Source organism: Mustela nivalis (genome assembly GCF_964662115.1).
Source record: "Mustela nivalis genome assembly, chromosome: 4".
Lineage (NCBI taxonomy): Eukaryota > Metazoa > Chordata > Mammalia > Carnivora > Mustelidae > Mustela > Mustela nivalis.
In genome coordinates, this window is record NC_139023.1 from 37,757,016 (window position 1) to 37,771,807 (window position 14,792).

The 14,792-nt window shown below is 35.3% G+C and overlaps 1 protein-coding gene across 16 annotated transcripts in view; it reads left to right on the plus strand.

The window, feature by feature from the left end:
- Positions 1–14,792, plus strand: part of ARAP2 (ArfGAP with RhoGAP domain, ankyrin repeat and PH domain 2) — a 188,265-nt gene that overhangs the window by 12,737 nt on the left and 160,736 nt on the right. For 13 of the 16 annotated variants that reach the window (XR_014311239.1, XR_014311240.1, XM_082728936.1 and 10 more), the window contains 4 exons: positions 1,504–2,559; positions 11,270–11,307; positions 12,407–12,483; positions 13,221–13,312. Coding sequence is in view for 14 of the 16 variants with exons in the window: in XM_082728936.1 (XP_082585062.1) it covers positions 1,658–2,559; positions 11,270–11,307; positions 12,407–12,483; positions 13,221–13,312 (1,109 nt within the window). In the remaining 2 variants the exon portion in view is untranslated. Of the gene's footprint in view, positions 1–1,303; positions 1,412–1,503; positions 2,560–11,269; positions 11,308–12,406; positions 12,484–13,220; positions 13,313–14,792 lie in introns of all 16 variants that reach the window. The other 3 variants (XM_082728935.1, XM_082728940.1, XM_082728934.1) reach the window with 1 other exon arrangement.

The window sequence follows — 14,792 nt, forward strand, 5'->3', positions numbered from 1 at the left end:
GGCAGAGACTTAAACCACTGAGCCACCCAGGCAACTCAGAGTTATGCCTTTAGGAGAGCTATTTTGATTTGTGATTTCCAGAGACATTGTATCAACACTTTTTCAGATCAGTTTACCTAGGTGAGGGGTGTCTCCTTTGGTTATTTCAGCATGTGTTATGCATGTTCTATACTTTTTTCTTTTTATTGAATGAAGCATAACATCCAGAAATGTGCACACATCCTACATTTTCAGAAACTGAACACAGCTGTATGAACAGCACCTAGATGAATTGACCTTTTAAAAAATTTAATGATGTTTTTTGGGAGAAAAATGAACCTATGTGAATCTGCTATTCATAAAAGAAAATGTAACCTTTAAACCTTTTCCTTTCCCTTTCATATTAGTTTATTTCCTGTTATCTAATGTGTTTAAGAATTACCTGGTCTTATCTTGTATATCAATATTGTACATAACATGCTATTGCATTTTTTTTTTTTTTTTAAGATGTTATTTGAGAGAAAGAGCACAGGAGCACGGTGAGGGGGAGTGGCAGAGGAGAGGGAGAAGCAGACTCCCTGCCCCACCGCCTGCCTCGAGCAGGGAGCGGATGTGGGGCTTGAACCCAGAACCCTGAGATCAGGATGTGAACCGAAGACAAGATGCCTAACCAACTGAGCTACACAGGCGCCCCAAATGCTACTGCATTTTTTAAATGGAAACTCTTGACCTGAAAAATAAGTTTAATTGTGCTTTTTAAGATAGTCTTTGAAGAGAGTGTATAAAAGAAGAAAGTTGTTTATAGCTAGTTACAGTTAAGAGAAATTATCTAAAATTTGGAAATCAAAAGAATGTACAGCATGTTCTTTCAGTGCCTTGTGTGGGGGTGTTGTTTAACAGGCCCACCCGAAGGGTGTTTAATTCTCATCTTGTGCTCTACTTTTTATTTACTGTTTAGTTAGAGCCCTGAACAGGGACGCTATCTGTTAGCTTACAGATTTTTGTCTGGTAAAGAGATAACCCCAAAGGTTGTGGTTTTATTTCCTTGCAGGACATTAACAAGTTTTTTAAACCTAACCCACCTATCTTAGTCTAACACTTAAAAAATAAGTCTTTTCTGATTGGCTGTCTAAACCTGTTCCCATAGATGCTCCTGGAACTAGCCTTACCATACTACTGGTTCCCTCATTAATTAATGGGTTGAATAAATTATTTGGCACATGGTCATTTTATATTTGTGGGAAAGTCATTTTTTACCTTTTTTGAAAATCATCATTGGATACTACCATGGCATTTCTCTTCTGTACTTTCACATTGTACCTAGGAATTGACTTCTGAGGACATGCACAGTAATGCCAAAGATTCTAAATTCTGAGGGAACTAAAGTAATTATCCTCATTTCTGTTGCGTTTTTTCTGAGAAAGTTTATAAGGTATAAAACTAGGTTTTAATAACTAAAACGCCCTAATACATTAATATTCTCTTTTTCTCTCTCTCTCTTTTTATTTATTTTTTTTTTTGTAGGCTTAAGCACATAAAACATTCACTGTGAAGAAAATAACATTTTGAGACATTTTTCTGTCACAAGTGGTAGAGGAAAAACCAGAAGTGCACTCTCCTATGTGTGTACCTCATTTTACTGCTTTTGATATGTCAGCTTAGTAATGAAGCCACCATTATGTCCTCAGTCAGTGAAGTAAATGTTGATATCAGAGATTTCCTAATGAGCATTAATTTGGAGCAGTACCTCCCACGCTTCCGTGAGTTTGGTTTGAATACTGTGAAAGACTGTGCAGCAGTGAATGATGGTTTGCTACACAAAATTGGAATATCACCTACCGGACACCGGAAGAGGATACTGAAGCAGTTACAGATAATCTTGTCAAAAATGCAAGATATCCCAATATATGCAAATATCCACAAAACAAAGAAGGACGATGAGACTTCAGAGGATCGCCACAGTCCATCTTCTGGTCAAAATACCTCCACAGAATTTTCCGATACAGGTGACATGCAGGTGTCTGGCCTGACACGCTGGGAGACTGTCACCAAAAATCTTGATCGAAATGACATTGCAAATAGCCAGTCTCTTAAATCAGACGATGATCTGTCTCATCTTAAACAGAACTTTCCTGTTCCAGGAGAAGAACCACACCAGAATTTGAGTTCTTTCCAACATACTCTACTTGGTAATGAGAATATCAAAGCGGAATCTTTGATTACAGAGAAAACTACGGATTTCGCAGTTGAAGAACAACAAACAAAAAGATTTGAAGTGATCTCGGAAAACGCGAGCAAGCTTCCTGATGTAGAGCCTGAATGCCTTTCTTCCCTCGGCTGTTCAATATCAGAGGCACATTCTGGAAATGAAACTAATGGTTTAACAGAAAGATCACCACCATCCCCATTCTTTCAATTTAAGGGAGAAATGGTTGTTAATGATTTGTATGTTCCGTCATCTCCAATCCTAGCACCTATGAGAAGCCGTAGCAAGTTGGTTTCAAGACCATCTCGGTCTTTTCTGCTAAGACATCGGCCTGTGCCAGAGATTCCAGGGTCAACAAAAGGAATTTCAGGGAGGTAAGAATTTTTATGGTGAACTGTATGTATTCAATTTGGGGGAATTTAGTTACCTTTAATACAGATTTTTAGTGTTTGAAAATTTGACGTATATTAATTTACCTACTCAACTAACATTTTTTTTTCCTTCTTTTTAAACTAGAACATGCCATTTCTTTTACATATTGTTTCTCAGAGTCTTTTTTCAACTTATAACTGCCTGGGACTCTTTAGTTTTCTCCCATGTAATTGGGGGAAATTCCCTTCAATTTTACCTGGCTGTTCCTTCCCATACTTTTCCCTCACACTTGGTATTATATTCTTCCACGAGTGCAGTTCTCATATTGAAATTGCTGATTCTGTCTCCTTACTGGATTCTTTGTTCCTTGGCGGGGACAGCCTTTCTAATGTGTATATTTCTACTGCCTGCCACAATGCGCTGGCATGAATTAATAATTCAAGACACATCTGAGGAGCTCCTGTTCGGGTGCTGGTCACTGCGCTAGGTGCAAAGGAGAGAGGGAAGAATAAAGGCGCTTGAGGTGTAGTGTAGGAAACAGACATAAAAAACATGGTCACAGTGCAGTGTGAAAACCAGTTCACTCACACCAGAATTCTAAGGAGGGGCCCCCCAGCATGTTGGGTTCGTAGCCTTTGAGGTAACTGTCGGGCTTAAGAGCTGACTTAACAGCAGGGAGAGCTTTCATCCCTTTCTCAAAGTTACACCTAAAATAGTTGTGGTTTTCTCCGGGGTTGTGGTGGGATGTTTTTTGACTAAAAGCTAACACTCGTCTCTCTGCTGGGAGTCCTGAGGTTGTTCAACTGTTAACTGCTGTCGTACTAAATGCGATTACGGATTTCCTGCATAGGCATTTCTTCAAGATCCTCCGTCCCTGCGTGCATCCACTCTGTCCCTACTGTTGGTCCTTTTGCCCTTGGGCATCTGTGGTGATTATTGTGCAAGATCTCGGTTGCAGGGGGAAGTGTGGTGGCTTAGTATTTGCCTAAGAAAATGTGGCCATTTATAGGATTGTTCTTCTAAGAACTTTTCAGTAGAGGAGCATCTGAGTGGCTCAGTGGGTTAAGCCTCTGCCTTTGGCTCAGGTCATGGTCTCAGGGTCCTGGGATTGAGCCCCGCATCGGGCTGTCTGCTCGGCGGGGAGCCTGCTTCCCCGTCTCTCTCTCTTCCTGCCTCTCTGCCTACTTGTGATCTCTGTCCATCAAATAAATAAATAAAATCATAAAAAAAAAGAAAAAAAAGAACTTCTCATTAAAACATAAACTCTTTGAGGGCGGAGAACCTAGCTTGTTGGTCTTCGTCTTGACATCGTTAGTGCCAATAGCGATGTCTAGTCTTTCCTTGGAAATCAGTAGTGGTGGTGTCATTTATTAAACACTGTAGGTTTTAGTTTGGTTTAAAATTTCCCATGGATTATCTGAATCTCACAGTGGCCCTATGATACACGTCGTATTAATCACCCACTTTTTAATGAGGTGACTGAGGCTCAGTTCATTTTCTAGGATCACATGACTGGTAAACTGGGATTTCATTCCAATACATCAGACTCCAGAGCCCACACTCACTTTCTTAACCGCTTACTTAGTAAATATTCTTAAAAATGTAGATTGCATGTAGGAGATTTGAAGTATTAGTTACACAAGTGGAAGATGACTAATTTTTGTACGACACTTCAGTTTTAAAATGTTTTGCTAATTTTAAACAAAAGAAGGCAACTGAAAAGGGTTTGCTATGAGTACACACATTGGAAGTGTTTCTTTGCCAGAACAGAATCCTTTTGGGTGTTGGTAGGATAACTTCAGATAAGAAACATTTGGCTTAAGTTTTAAACAAGTTGTGCTATTTTTCATACATTTTTGAGAATCTTTTGGTGTTTATTCAGTTGTAAGTGTAAGCTGTGCATCATATGAAAGGCTTGTTATTCACATTATTTGTGTGAGTCTTTGAAGATGAAACTTGAAATAATGTTAAAATTATTTGTAAATAACTTAGTGCTAGTTGCTTCGGAGCCCTGCCAAATTACCCCTTGTAACCTTTCTGCTCTGATTGTGGCAATAAATGGACCTGTGTATCTATGGTCCTCATATCATAACATGAGAAAGTAAACTAAATTATTTTCACACTGCACTGTGTTTTTCCTTGTGGTGCTGGCCTGAATTGCAAATAATAATTTTGCAAGATTTTAAAAATGTCATAATATGACTTTTAAACTGTGGATTCTATAACTTGAGATTGTTTGTAATCAAATAACATATAAATTATATTTTAGTACATTTCTCGAGGTACCAAATAAAAATATTTTTTGTGGACAATACTTGTAACCTAATTCCTTTACTAGGTAAACATTTTGTGTATCTGATAAAAGGTATAGATGTTGGATGTGTTACCCTGGTGTGAGGCTCGCCCTTTCTCTCTCTCTCTCCCTGACCACAAGTTCCTCCCCCTGCCTTTTCCCTCCTTTATCTGACACAACCGACTCCTGGCCACATGGATTATCTTTGTCCTTTCCTTGAGTTTTCCCTGAATTCCTGCCTGCTCCTAGTCTTGGAAAGGCTGGACTGTGTGGGGATATGGACGATGAACCTCGAAAGCTTTTTTTAATCTTAAGGAACCAGCTCTTCTCTTCTCAGCTTCCCCTGGAGATCTCCCATAGAGGCCTCCGAGCAGAAAGAGTTCTAGCTAGCATCTTGCCCTTTCCCGGGGAGCCTCTGAATGCTTTGAGGGAAGCGGAAAAAAGCAGAGATGCGGGGAGGAGGATGGTACGCAGGGCTGCACTGTGGTCAGAGCACATCCGTTACAATTTAAGACTGAGGCACTGTATTGACTAAGGGCCCTTGACAAGTGTGAAATATAAACCCCGTCTCTAGGCTTCTTTGAAATTTGTATTGATAACAGCAACCGTAGATATTTTTCTTTAGTTATACATAGACATGATATGAACATTAAAAGTGTCCCATTACATGGTAAAGTACCCACTACATGGGTAATACTTTAATGTTGAAATATACATGAGCAGAAAGTATACAAAAAGGTAATAAGCAATTGTTGGGTTCATTGAAGTGGAAAAATACGGGAATTCAACCTGTCTTTCTCATGTTCAAGAAAACTGCACATTTCACGTTAAAAATGCTTAGCAGTCCAAAATTTATTTTCTTTTAAAAATACCTTCTTATGAATTCTGTGAAAAAAATAGGCTGATTATTTCAGTATTTGCAAAGTTCTGACTTCATCTAAATAACAAATCAAAATTTACTTCATGGTTTGATTTATTCTTAGAGGATGATGATGTGTTTGCTCCATACTTTTTATAAGTAAAAAGACATTAGGTGTATGTTTTTTAAATTTTTCACACACTGCTTTGTTTGCAAAAATATATAAAATTTTAAAGTTTTTGCTGAAACTCCAGTTAACAGATGGTGTGATATTAGTTTCAGTGTAGAATATAGTGATTCAGCACTTCCATACAACAGTGGTGCTCATCACAGTAACTGGCCTGCTCCTCAGTCCCCATCACCTGTTTAACCCATCTCTCCACCCACCTCCCTGTGGGTCACTATCAGTTCGTTCTCTGTAGTTAAGAGTCGGTTTCTTGGTTGCCTCTCCTTCTCCTTTTATTCCCCTTCGATCCTTAGTTTTGTTTCTTAAATTCCACATGAGTGAAATCATATGGTATTTCTCTAACTTGTTTAGCTTATACTCTCTAGTTCTGTCCATATCCTTGCAAATGGCAAGATCTCATTCTTTTTTATGGTTGAGTAATATTCCATTGTACACATATGCACACCCCATCTTCTTTATCCATTTGTCAGTCACAGGACACTTGAGCTCTTTCTATAATTTGGCTTTTGTGGATAATGCTGCTATAAATATCAGGGTGCATGTGTTCCTTTGAATCAGTGTTTTTCTATCCTTTGGGTAGATGCCTAGTAGTACAGTTGCTGGGTTGTAAGGTAGTTCTTTTTTTTTTTTTAAGATTTTATTTATTTATTTGACAGAGATCACAAGTAGGCAGAGAGACAGGCAGAAGACAGAGAGAGAGGGGGAAGCAGGCTCTCTGCTGAGGCTCGATTCCAGGATCCCGGGATCATGACCTGAGCCAAAGGCAGAGACTTTAACCCACTGAACCACCCAGGCGCCCCTGGGTAGTTCTATTTTTAACTTTATAAGGAACCTCTGTACTGTTTTCCAGAGTGGCTGTACCCATTTGCATCACCACCAACACTGCAAGGGGTTCCTCTTTCTCCACATCCTTGCCAACACTTATTTGTTCTTGTGTTGCTGATTTTAGCCATTTTGACAGATGATGTGAGGTGATACCTCTTTGTAGTTTTGTTTTATATTTCCCTGATGAGTGATGTCAAATATCTTTTCATGTGTCTATTGGCCATCTGGATGTCGTCTTTCCACTATAATGTGAAATGTGCAGTTTTCTTGAAGATGAGAAAGACAGAAAAATGTCTATTCATGACCTCTGCCCATGAAAAACTATATTTTGAGCTACAACTTTTGCTAGTTGATTAAAATAAAAATTTGAGAATAATGATGTAGATTTTTGTGTTGCAATCCTTCTGTAATTATCATTATTCTTACCCTAAGGATGTTTTTGGAACTTCTTGGATTGAGACTTAATTGTCTGTACATTGTAAATTTCACATGCTTGGTCTGTGTTGTCGTTAATACACCCTCATGTTTTCTCAAATCAGATTTGTGTGTTTTATTTAGATATTATGTAACCTCAAGGCAGTTTTAAACTGATGCTTAATGATTGTGGTTTTCTTTTGAATTGAGTTCTGTAATGACCTGTAGTTAGTCTGTTGTAAGTCTGTTATGAATTGCAAGTATTGGATTTTAAAAAAAAACATTTTATGAAATGATAGTCCATTTATGGTATGTAATTATTTTTTGGTATGGCTGCCTTCTCTAAGTAACAAGTATAGATCCTAAAGGGAGATATTAATATTAATTAACCTTTATAACGTGGCTTTTCCTTGGTAATTTTAGGGATTAAAACATATATAAAAAAATAACATCTGTAGGCATGCTGAAGATCCACTTTAATAATCAGAGGTTTCAGAGGTTTTCTTTTGTTTGTTTGTTTGGTTTTTTTTTTGCCGCTTGGTGTTTTACTTAATATTATTTTTGAGATTTGTCCACAATGATGCACATATTTTATGCAATGACTGTTACATATTATTTTATTAAAAATAACACTCTACAGTTTATTCCCTTACTAGGTTGTTGACATGTTTTTTCTATCACAAGTGAAAAATGTGATTACTTTGAAGGACTTTAAGAAACAAATGTACACATAAAGTTTCCTGGGAGGAACGTCCATTTTTTTTCTCTAATAAAATAATGATTTGTTCAGAGTGTTTATATTGTGAAGGTTACTCTTTAAATGTTTTAAAAACATTTTCTCATGAGTACTCATAATATTCCTAGGAAGCAGGCCCTGTTTTATTCCCCTTCAATAAATGAGGAAACCAGGCTCAGGACTCTTAGATAACTTAACCAAAGTCACGAAAGTGTAATTAACAAGAGAAGACGGTAGCTACTGCATTTCTGTATGGATTTTTAATTTTTGTAAATCAACCATGCTTTATATTTCAAATTTAAAAGCAGTCTACAGTTTTTAGGACAAATGGTGGGATATCAACAGGGCAGAAAGAGACAGAAATGAGGAAAGAGTGTGAGCTTTGCTTCTTGTTAGCTGTGGGAGGTGGGCTGGGAGAGCCTCCTTACTTTATTGGTGAGATTAAGCACCAGGTCCTATGTCAGAGGGCTGTTAGAAAGATGAAAGATGAGATGCAGATATATAAATTCCTAACATAATGCTTTAGGCACAATAAGTATTAGAATATAAAATAGCTTGTGATAATTTATTCATAGATAAATGAGAATATACAGATAACTGATTTTCAAAACAGCTTTTTTTCTGTATTGAGCTAATCTTTCATCAACAGTAGATCAAATGAAGTTGGTTGATTTGGTAATTGTTTGCAGGTGGATATTTAGTATAAGAATTAAAATCGCAAATATTCTTTATATTTCATATGGCTAGTAGTAAAACCAGCAAAATATACTTTAAAACACCCCTAGTAGATAAAATTATTCTAATTCCTTTTTAGATGTGTTTTCTGTATATGTAAAATATGTTATCTTTTCATTAATTTTATTAAATATTACATGTAAATATAATTTTCTTTTTTGGTTTTTGTATTTAAGACACATTTGTATACTCAAAGGTTACAAAGGTTTTCTTGTGTGTATTTCCAGGCATTTTAGAGCTTTAGCAGTGACTTGTAGTTCTAAAAACTATTTCAAGTTAATTTTTGTATATTGTATGAAGTAATGGTTGGTATTCACATCTTTTTTTCCATTTTCCCATTTTTCCATTGAGATAACCATTTGTTCCTGCAACACTTGTTGAAAAGACTGTCCTTTCCCTATTGAATTGCCTTGATTTCTTGTTCAAAAACTGATAGACCATAGATGTGTGGGAGATATGTGGTATTTTTATTCTGTTCCATTATTTATGTTCTTATTCTTTTACCAATAACACATTGGTTTGATTGCTATAGGTTTAGATTAAATATTGAAACTGTATACATCTCCCAATTTGTTCTTTTAAATATTTATTTGGAGCATTCCAGGTTATTTATGTTGACTGTATGTATCAATATTGGGAGAATTGATATCTTAATAGTATTGAGTCTTCCAATCCATTAACATGGTATATCTATTCATTTTGGTCTTCAGTTTTTCAATGTTTTATGGTTTTCAGTGTGTAGATCAAAGCAGATCATGTTTTGACCTATTTACCCCTTAGTATTTCGTGTTATAGGTGTTACTATAAAAATTGTATTTCAAACTATTTTTCCAGTTGCTCAATGCCAGTATTTAGAAATACTATTGAATTTGTTAATATTTTCCCCTTCCTGTGGGACCTTGCTAGACTTGTTAATTTGGGAATCTTTTTGGTAGGTCCCTTAAGATTTTCTACTTAATAGATACCTTCTGCATGTAAGAGATTTTCCTTTCCAAAGTGCATGCCTTTTCTTTCTTTCACTTACATTGCACTGGTGGGGACCTCTGAAATAATGTGAATGTAAGTGGTGAGAGCAGACCTCTCTGTCTTTCTCTCAATCTTAAGAAAAACCATTCAGCCTTTAACATGAATTATGGTTTAGATTTTCCATAAATGCCATTTACTAGGTTGAGGGGTTTTCTTTTATTCCAAGTGTACTGAGAGTCTTTATTGTAAATGGTTGTTAAATCATGTCCTGGGTTTCCTGGATCTATTGTTATGACAATGTGATTTTTCTCTTTGATTTTCTTCATTTGGTGAATTACATTGATTTTTCCCATGTTAAATCAGCTTTGCTTTCCTGGGCCAAATCTCATCTGGTTATAATATATTATTTGTATAGGTTGGTTGATTTGATTTGCTAATAATTTGTTAATAAGTTTTGCATCTGAATTCATGAGGCATATTTCTCTAACAGTTATCTGCAGTTTTGTCTTTGACTGGCTTTGAGGTACTGACCTTATGGAACGAATTGGGAAAATAGTCTCTCCTTCCCTGTTTTTTGAAAAAGTTCATATAGAATTGCTATTATTTCTTCTGAAATGTTTGGTGGAATTCACCAGTGAAATGTCTCAGCCTAGAGTTTTTTGTGGGTAGGAGACTAGTTACTAGATTCAGTTTCTCTAATAGATACGGGATATTAAGATTTTTGTATTCTTTATTATAGTTGATAAATTATGTTGCAGAGAATTTTTCCATTTCATCTGAGTTGTTGAATTTATTGGCATAAAGTTTTTTTCCTAATAATCTATAGGTATTCTTTTAATGTTTGCAGCATTTGTAGTGATGTCCAGTTTTGTTCCTGATATTGGTAATTTCTGTCTTGCTTTTATGTTCCTTTCCTGAGGTTTATCAGTTTTATTGCTGTTTTTGAAAAACCAGCTTTAGTTACAATGATTTTAAAATTTTGTCTATATTTTATTTCATTGATTTCTATTCTTTTTTTTTTTTTTCTTTTTATATCCTTGCTTGTAGTTTCTTGGGCAGATAGATGTTTAAGAGACATTAAGGACACTCTCTTGATCCTTGCATTTATATGGAAAAATAGAACTCTTGCATATAGTAGTGGGTATTTATTGTGTTTCCAGAGTGTTTTCTTTCTCTGTCATTATTATTATGTTGGGTTCTAATTAATTTACCTGAAATCTTTTTCTCCCAGGGCAACAAATTTTTTGAGAAAAGTCTTACGTATTTTCATACTATAGTCATATACTCAAAAAGCCAACAATTTTGACTCAATGTTGTAAAGCTAATGACCAAAAAACCCTACATAAATACTGAAATCTAGTTAGAAAATTAGTTTCTTCCAAGTGTATGGCTAGCAGTTTTGAAATTCCTATGTGCATCCTAGCATTGGGCAACCATATTCATTTACTTTTGGGAATTATAAATGTGGGAGGTAAATGCTTATAAAATCCAGTGAAGTCTCATTAAGGCTACTTAGAAAAACATTTATGGAATTTAGCCATTCTGTTTAATTAAAATCAAATTTGTTTTTCAATAGTAGTATTTTTTTTCTATCCAGAAGAATGTATGTCTCTATAATTAATCTTTTACTCAGGATAGTAATTTACCTATTTTTGCTTATCTGTTTTAATTTATCTATTTTCCCCCTTTGCTTTAAGCTATTTTCGTGAGAGAAGAAATGTTGCTACCTCAACTGGTAAGTCTGTGACACAGGAAAGTGAATCTCCACATTTAAAGTCTTTGTAAATTAGCACTCATTTTACAGTCCCAACTGTGTCAAAATTGTGATTAAAAAAAAAAATAATAAGCAGCTCCCTTGTGGAGTAGGGAATAATGGGAATAATTGTCTGTTAGGGTTCATAATACATTGGATGCTTTTAAAGGTGAGTGAATAAAAGACAGTAATTTGTACTCAGATTCCTGAAAACCTGTAAATACTAATGTAAAAAGATTTTTTTGCACCAGGCTTCATTTATCATCAGCCACACTCTAAGGCACTTAACTAAATTAAGTGGTTTCTTTCCATAGATTTATGGAAAGTAATTTTTCCACGGTAACTGGAAAGGGCTGAATTACTTTGGTAAATTGATTATTGACAGGGCTTTTCTTTCTTTTTGAAAATTCTGCTTGTAGAAGTTCAGGAGCATTCTTCATAATAATAAGATGGCAAACACTTGGTTACTGACCCTTTAAAAACATTTGCCATAACAAAATGCAAGTGTTGAGAATTCTTTCCTGCAGATCTGTGTAATTCAAGGACAGTGGAAATTCCCTTGAAATAACTTATTTACAGATGTGTTAGTGACTGTGATGTTAGATCATATTAAGTGGATTCTGGTATTTTGAGTGATATAATAACTGTTATATTAGTGAACTTTTAATAATTAAGTTGTTGAAAATTATACATCTAATACTTATTTTCTGCCATTAGTACTATTCTCTTATTTAGGAATTAACATTATAAATGGCATTTTGACTATTTGCATCATATGTGGGTAATGTGCTTAGTTATATTAATGTGGATCTTAGAGGTTAGCAAGGACATATATGACACATCACACTTTAGGAAACAATAATGTGTCTTTGTGGTGAAGTGAGAGGTATACACAGTGAATTCTATATCAAGAACACCATAGGAGGAATTGATTGGAGGGTGAAAATCATAAGCATAATTTTGGACTCTCAGAATAAAGCTTAAGTTGTGATATTGTTATAAAATAATTAAACACTTGCTTTAAAAAAAAAATCGCATTATTCACATCTTTTCATTCTCATCCTATCATTCCCCCCAAAAGATTCAAATGAGGAAAATTCATCTTCCATTTTTCCTTATGGAGAGACCTTTCTCATCCAGAGACTAGAAAATTTCAAGGTTAGTCCCATACATTTACATTTTTTTTCCATATTTAAGTCTTTGCTTTTCTGTCTATATTTGCCTCTTCATTTATTCCTTTAAGGTGTTTGAAAAATGAATTATATTGAAGAAAGACAGTAAAATTCTGTCAAAAAATTCTGTTCAGTAAAATCCTGGTAAATGTGTATCTTTAAATATATTTTGCAAAAACATGTTCAGTTTCAGGAATACAGGAGGGTAGGTTTTCAGAATTTTCTAACTTTCAGGTTTTTCCAAAAGATAAGTTACTTTAAAGACAAATCCCCAGAGAAAGCAAAAGCAAACAAACAAAAATCCACTCAATTTTGCATTGCCTTATACCCAAATGTCTACTACTATTTATACATCTTATTCAGTTTATCACTTAACCTTTCCTTTTGTGCTCTTGTTGTATTTTATTTCTTGGTCCCAATAAAAGAAGTTGGAAGACAAAAAGTGGCAAAGTAAAAGTGAATAAATTTTGTTCTTGGGTGGCATCTTCTGTTTTTCTTGGTTGAAATGATGAATTAAAAAATAATATTGAAAAAGACATCAAAAGACTTGTTTTAATTAGTCTCCCTAATTAAGTTGTTTTTACTGAAAATTGATCTAAGCAGTTAGACATTTTTATAAAAAATAAACTAAACTCAGATATTGTGAATATTTGTAGACTTGCTATCTGATAAAAGTATATATAAAAATCCTAAAAATATATCTATATATATGTATTTTAATAGAAGAGGTCTATAAAGAATGAATTTTGGACCCATGAAGAAACACTCAAAGGGGAAACAACTACTGAAAGAAACTCTTTTGTCATCAAATCAAGGTATGAGGTCATGATTGATACTGATTAATCCTTTTGAATAAAATGTTATGAGTGTTGACTTCCTGCTCATACTGTATTTCTAAGAAAATGGTTTACATTGGTATGTTCAAATCTTTCTAGATGTTTTAGTAATGGCACTTATTTTAATAATTGAATTTACAATCTCTAAACCGGGTATATAGTGACATTTGGCAGCAGTTTATATTTGTTTTCCTAATTTAAACCCCTCTTTCTGTCCCAAAGTGGCATATAAGTTGTGGTGCTCTCCAACTGCACATTAAAGATGACAAGTTACGTTACTATGAAGGAGAAAGGGGTGGTGCAAAAACCATAAAAATGTGGTGCAGCATTTTTATAAATGTAATATATCCTTCTTATTGGATGTATAGCATTGACAAATGGCTTGACAGTAATCCAGTTATTTGGATCACGCATGAAATTAAACAGTGAGGCACCAACTTAAATCTTAGTGTTCTCAGCTTTATTAAGACTTCGTGTACTACCTCATTACCTAATGTTCATTTGATTTTTGATTTTTATTCTTCCCTTTCCAAGGCTGACATCCTTGTGGGTTTTTTGTTTTTTGTTTTTAAGAAGAGAAGGGGTGGTGGAGAGAGAAGGAGTAGTGGGGAGAGAGACTCTTAAGCAGGCTCCACCCCCAGTGCAGAGCCTGATGTAGGGGGTTCAGTGTCATTACCCTGAGACCATGATCTGAGCTGAAATCAGGAGTTGATGCTTAACCAGCTGAGCCACCCAGGGGTCCCAGTTGTAGGTTTTCTTAAGTCAAAACTAAATAACTGAAGACCTTCAGTTAGCATTTGATATGAGTGTATTATAATGCAAAATGTGCAAAGGGCCAGATGAAATCATTCTTTTAAGGAACCAGTAGTTTTTAGAACACTATATCCAGAATGGTGTAATTTGAGCCCTATGCATATCTATTCCATCGATTAGCAAAAATGTCTTTGTAATGAATTTTTTTTTAAAAGATTTTATTTATTTATTTGACAGAGATCACAAGTAGGCAGAGAGGCAGGCAGAGAGAGAGAGGAGGAAGCAGGCTCCCTGCTGAGGAGAGAGCCCGATATGGGGCTTGATCCCAGGACCCTGGGATCTTGACCAGAACCAAAGGCAGAGGCTTTAACCTACTGAGCCACCCATGCGCCCTTGTAATGAGTTTTATTCCACATAAATGACTGAGTGAATCTATTTTGTTATTCCTTAAGTCTTTAGCAATATGCTTAGTTATTAGGAATGTCTTCTGGTGAATATTAGAGGTTATACAGCTTTTACCTTCTGATTGTCTACTCGTTCTCATTTTCTGGCCAAAAGTGTGGTGCAGTTTTTCCTCATTAGTGTTGCAAAATAATACAGAAGCTTTCACCAGCTGAATGTACTCACTATTTTCTGACATTATGATGGAACATAGGATTCTTGGAATTGAATGGCAGAGAGCCAACAAAGGGCAACCAGTTTGGAA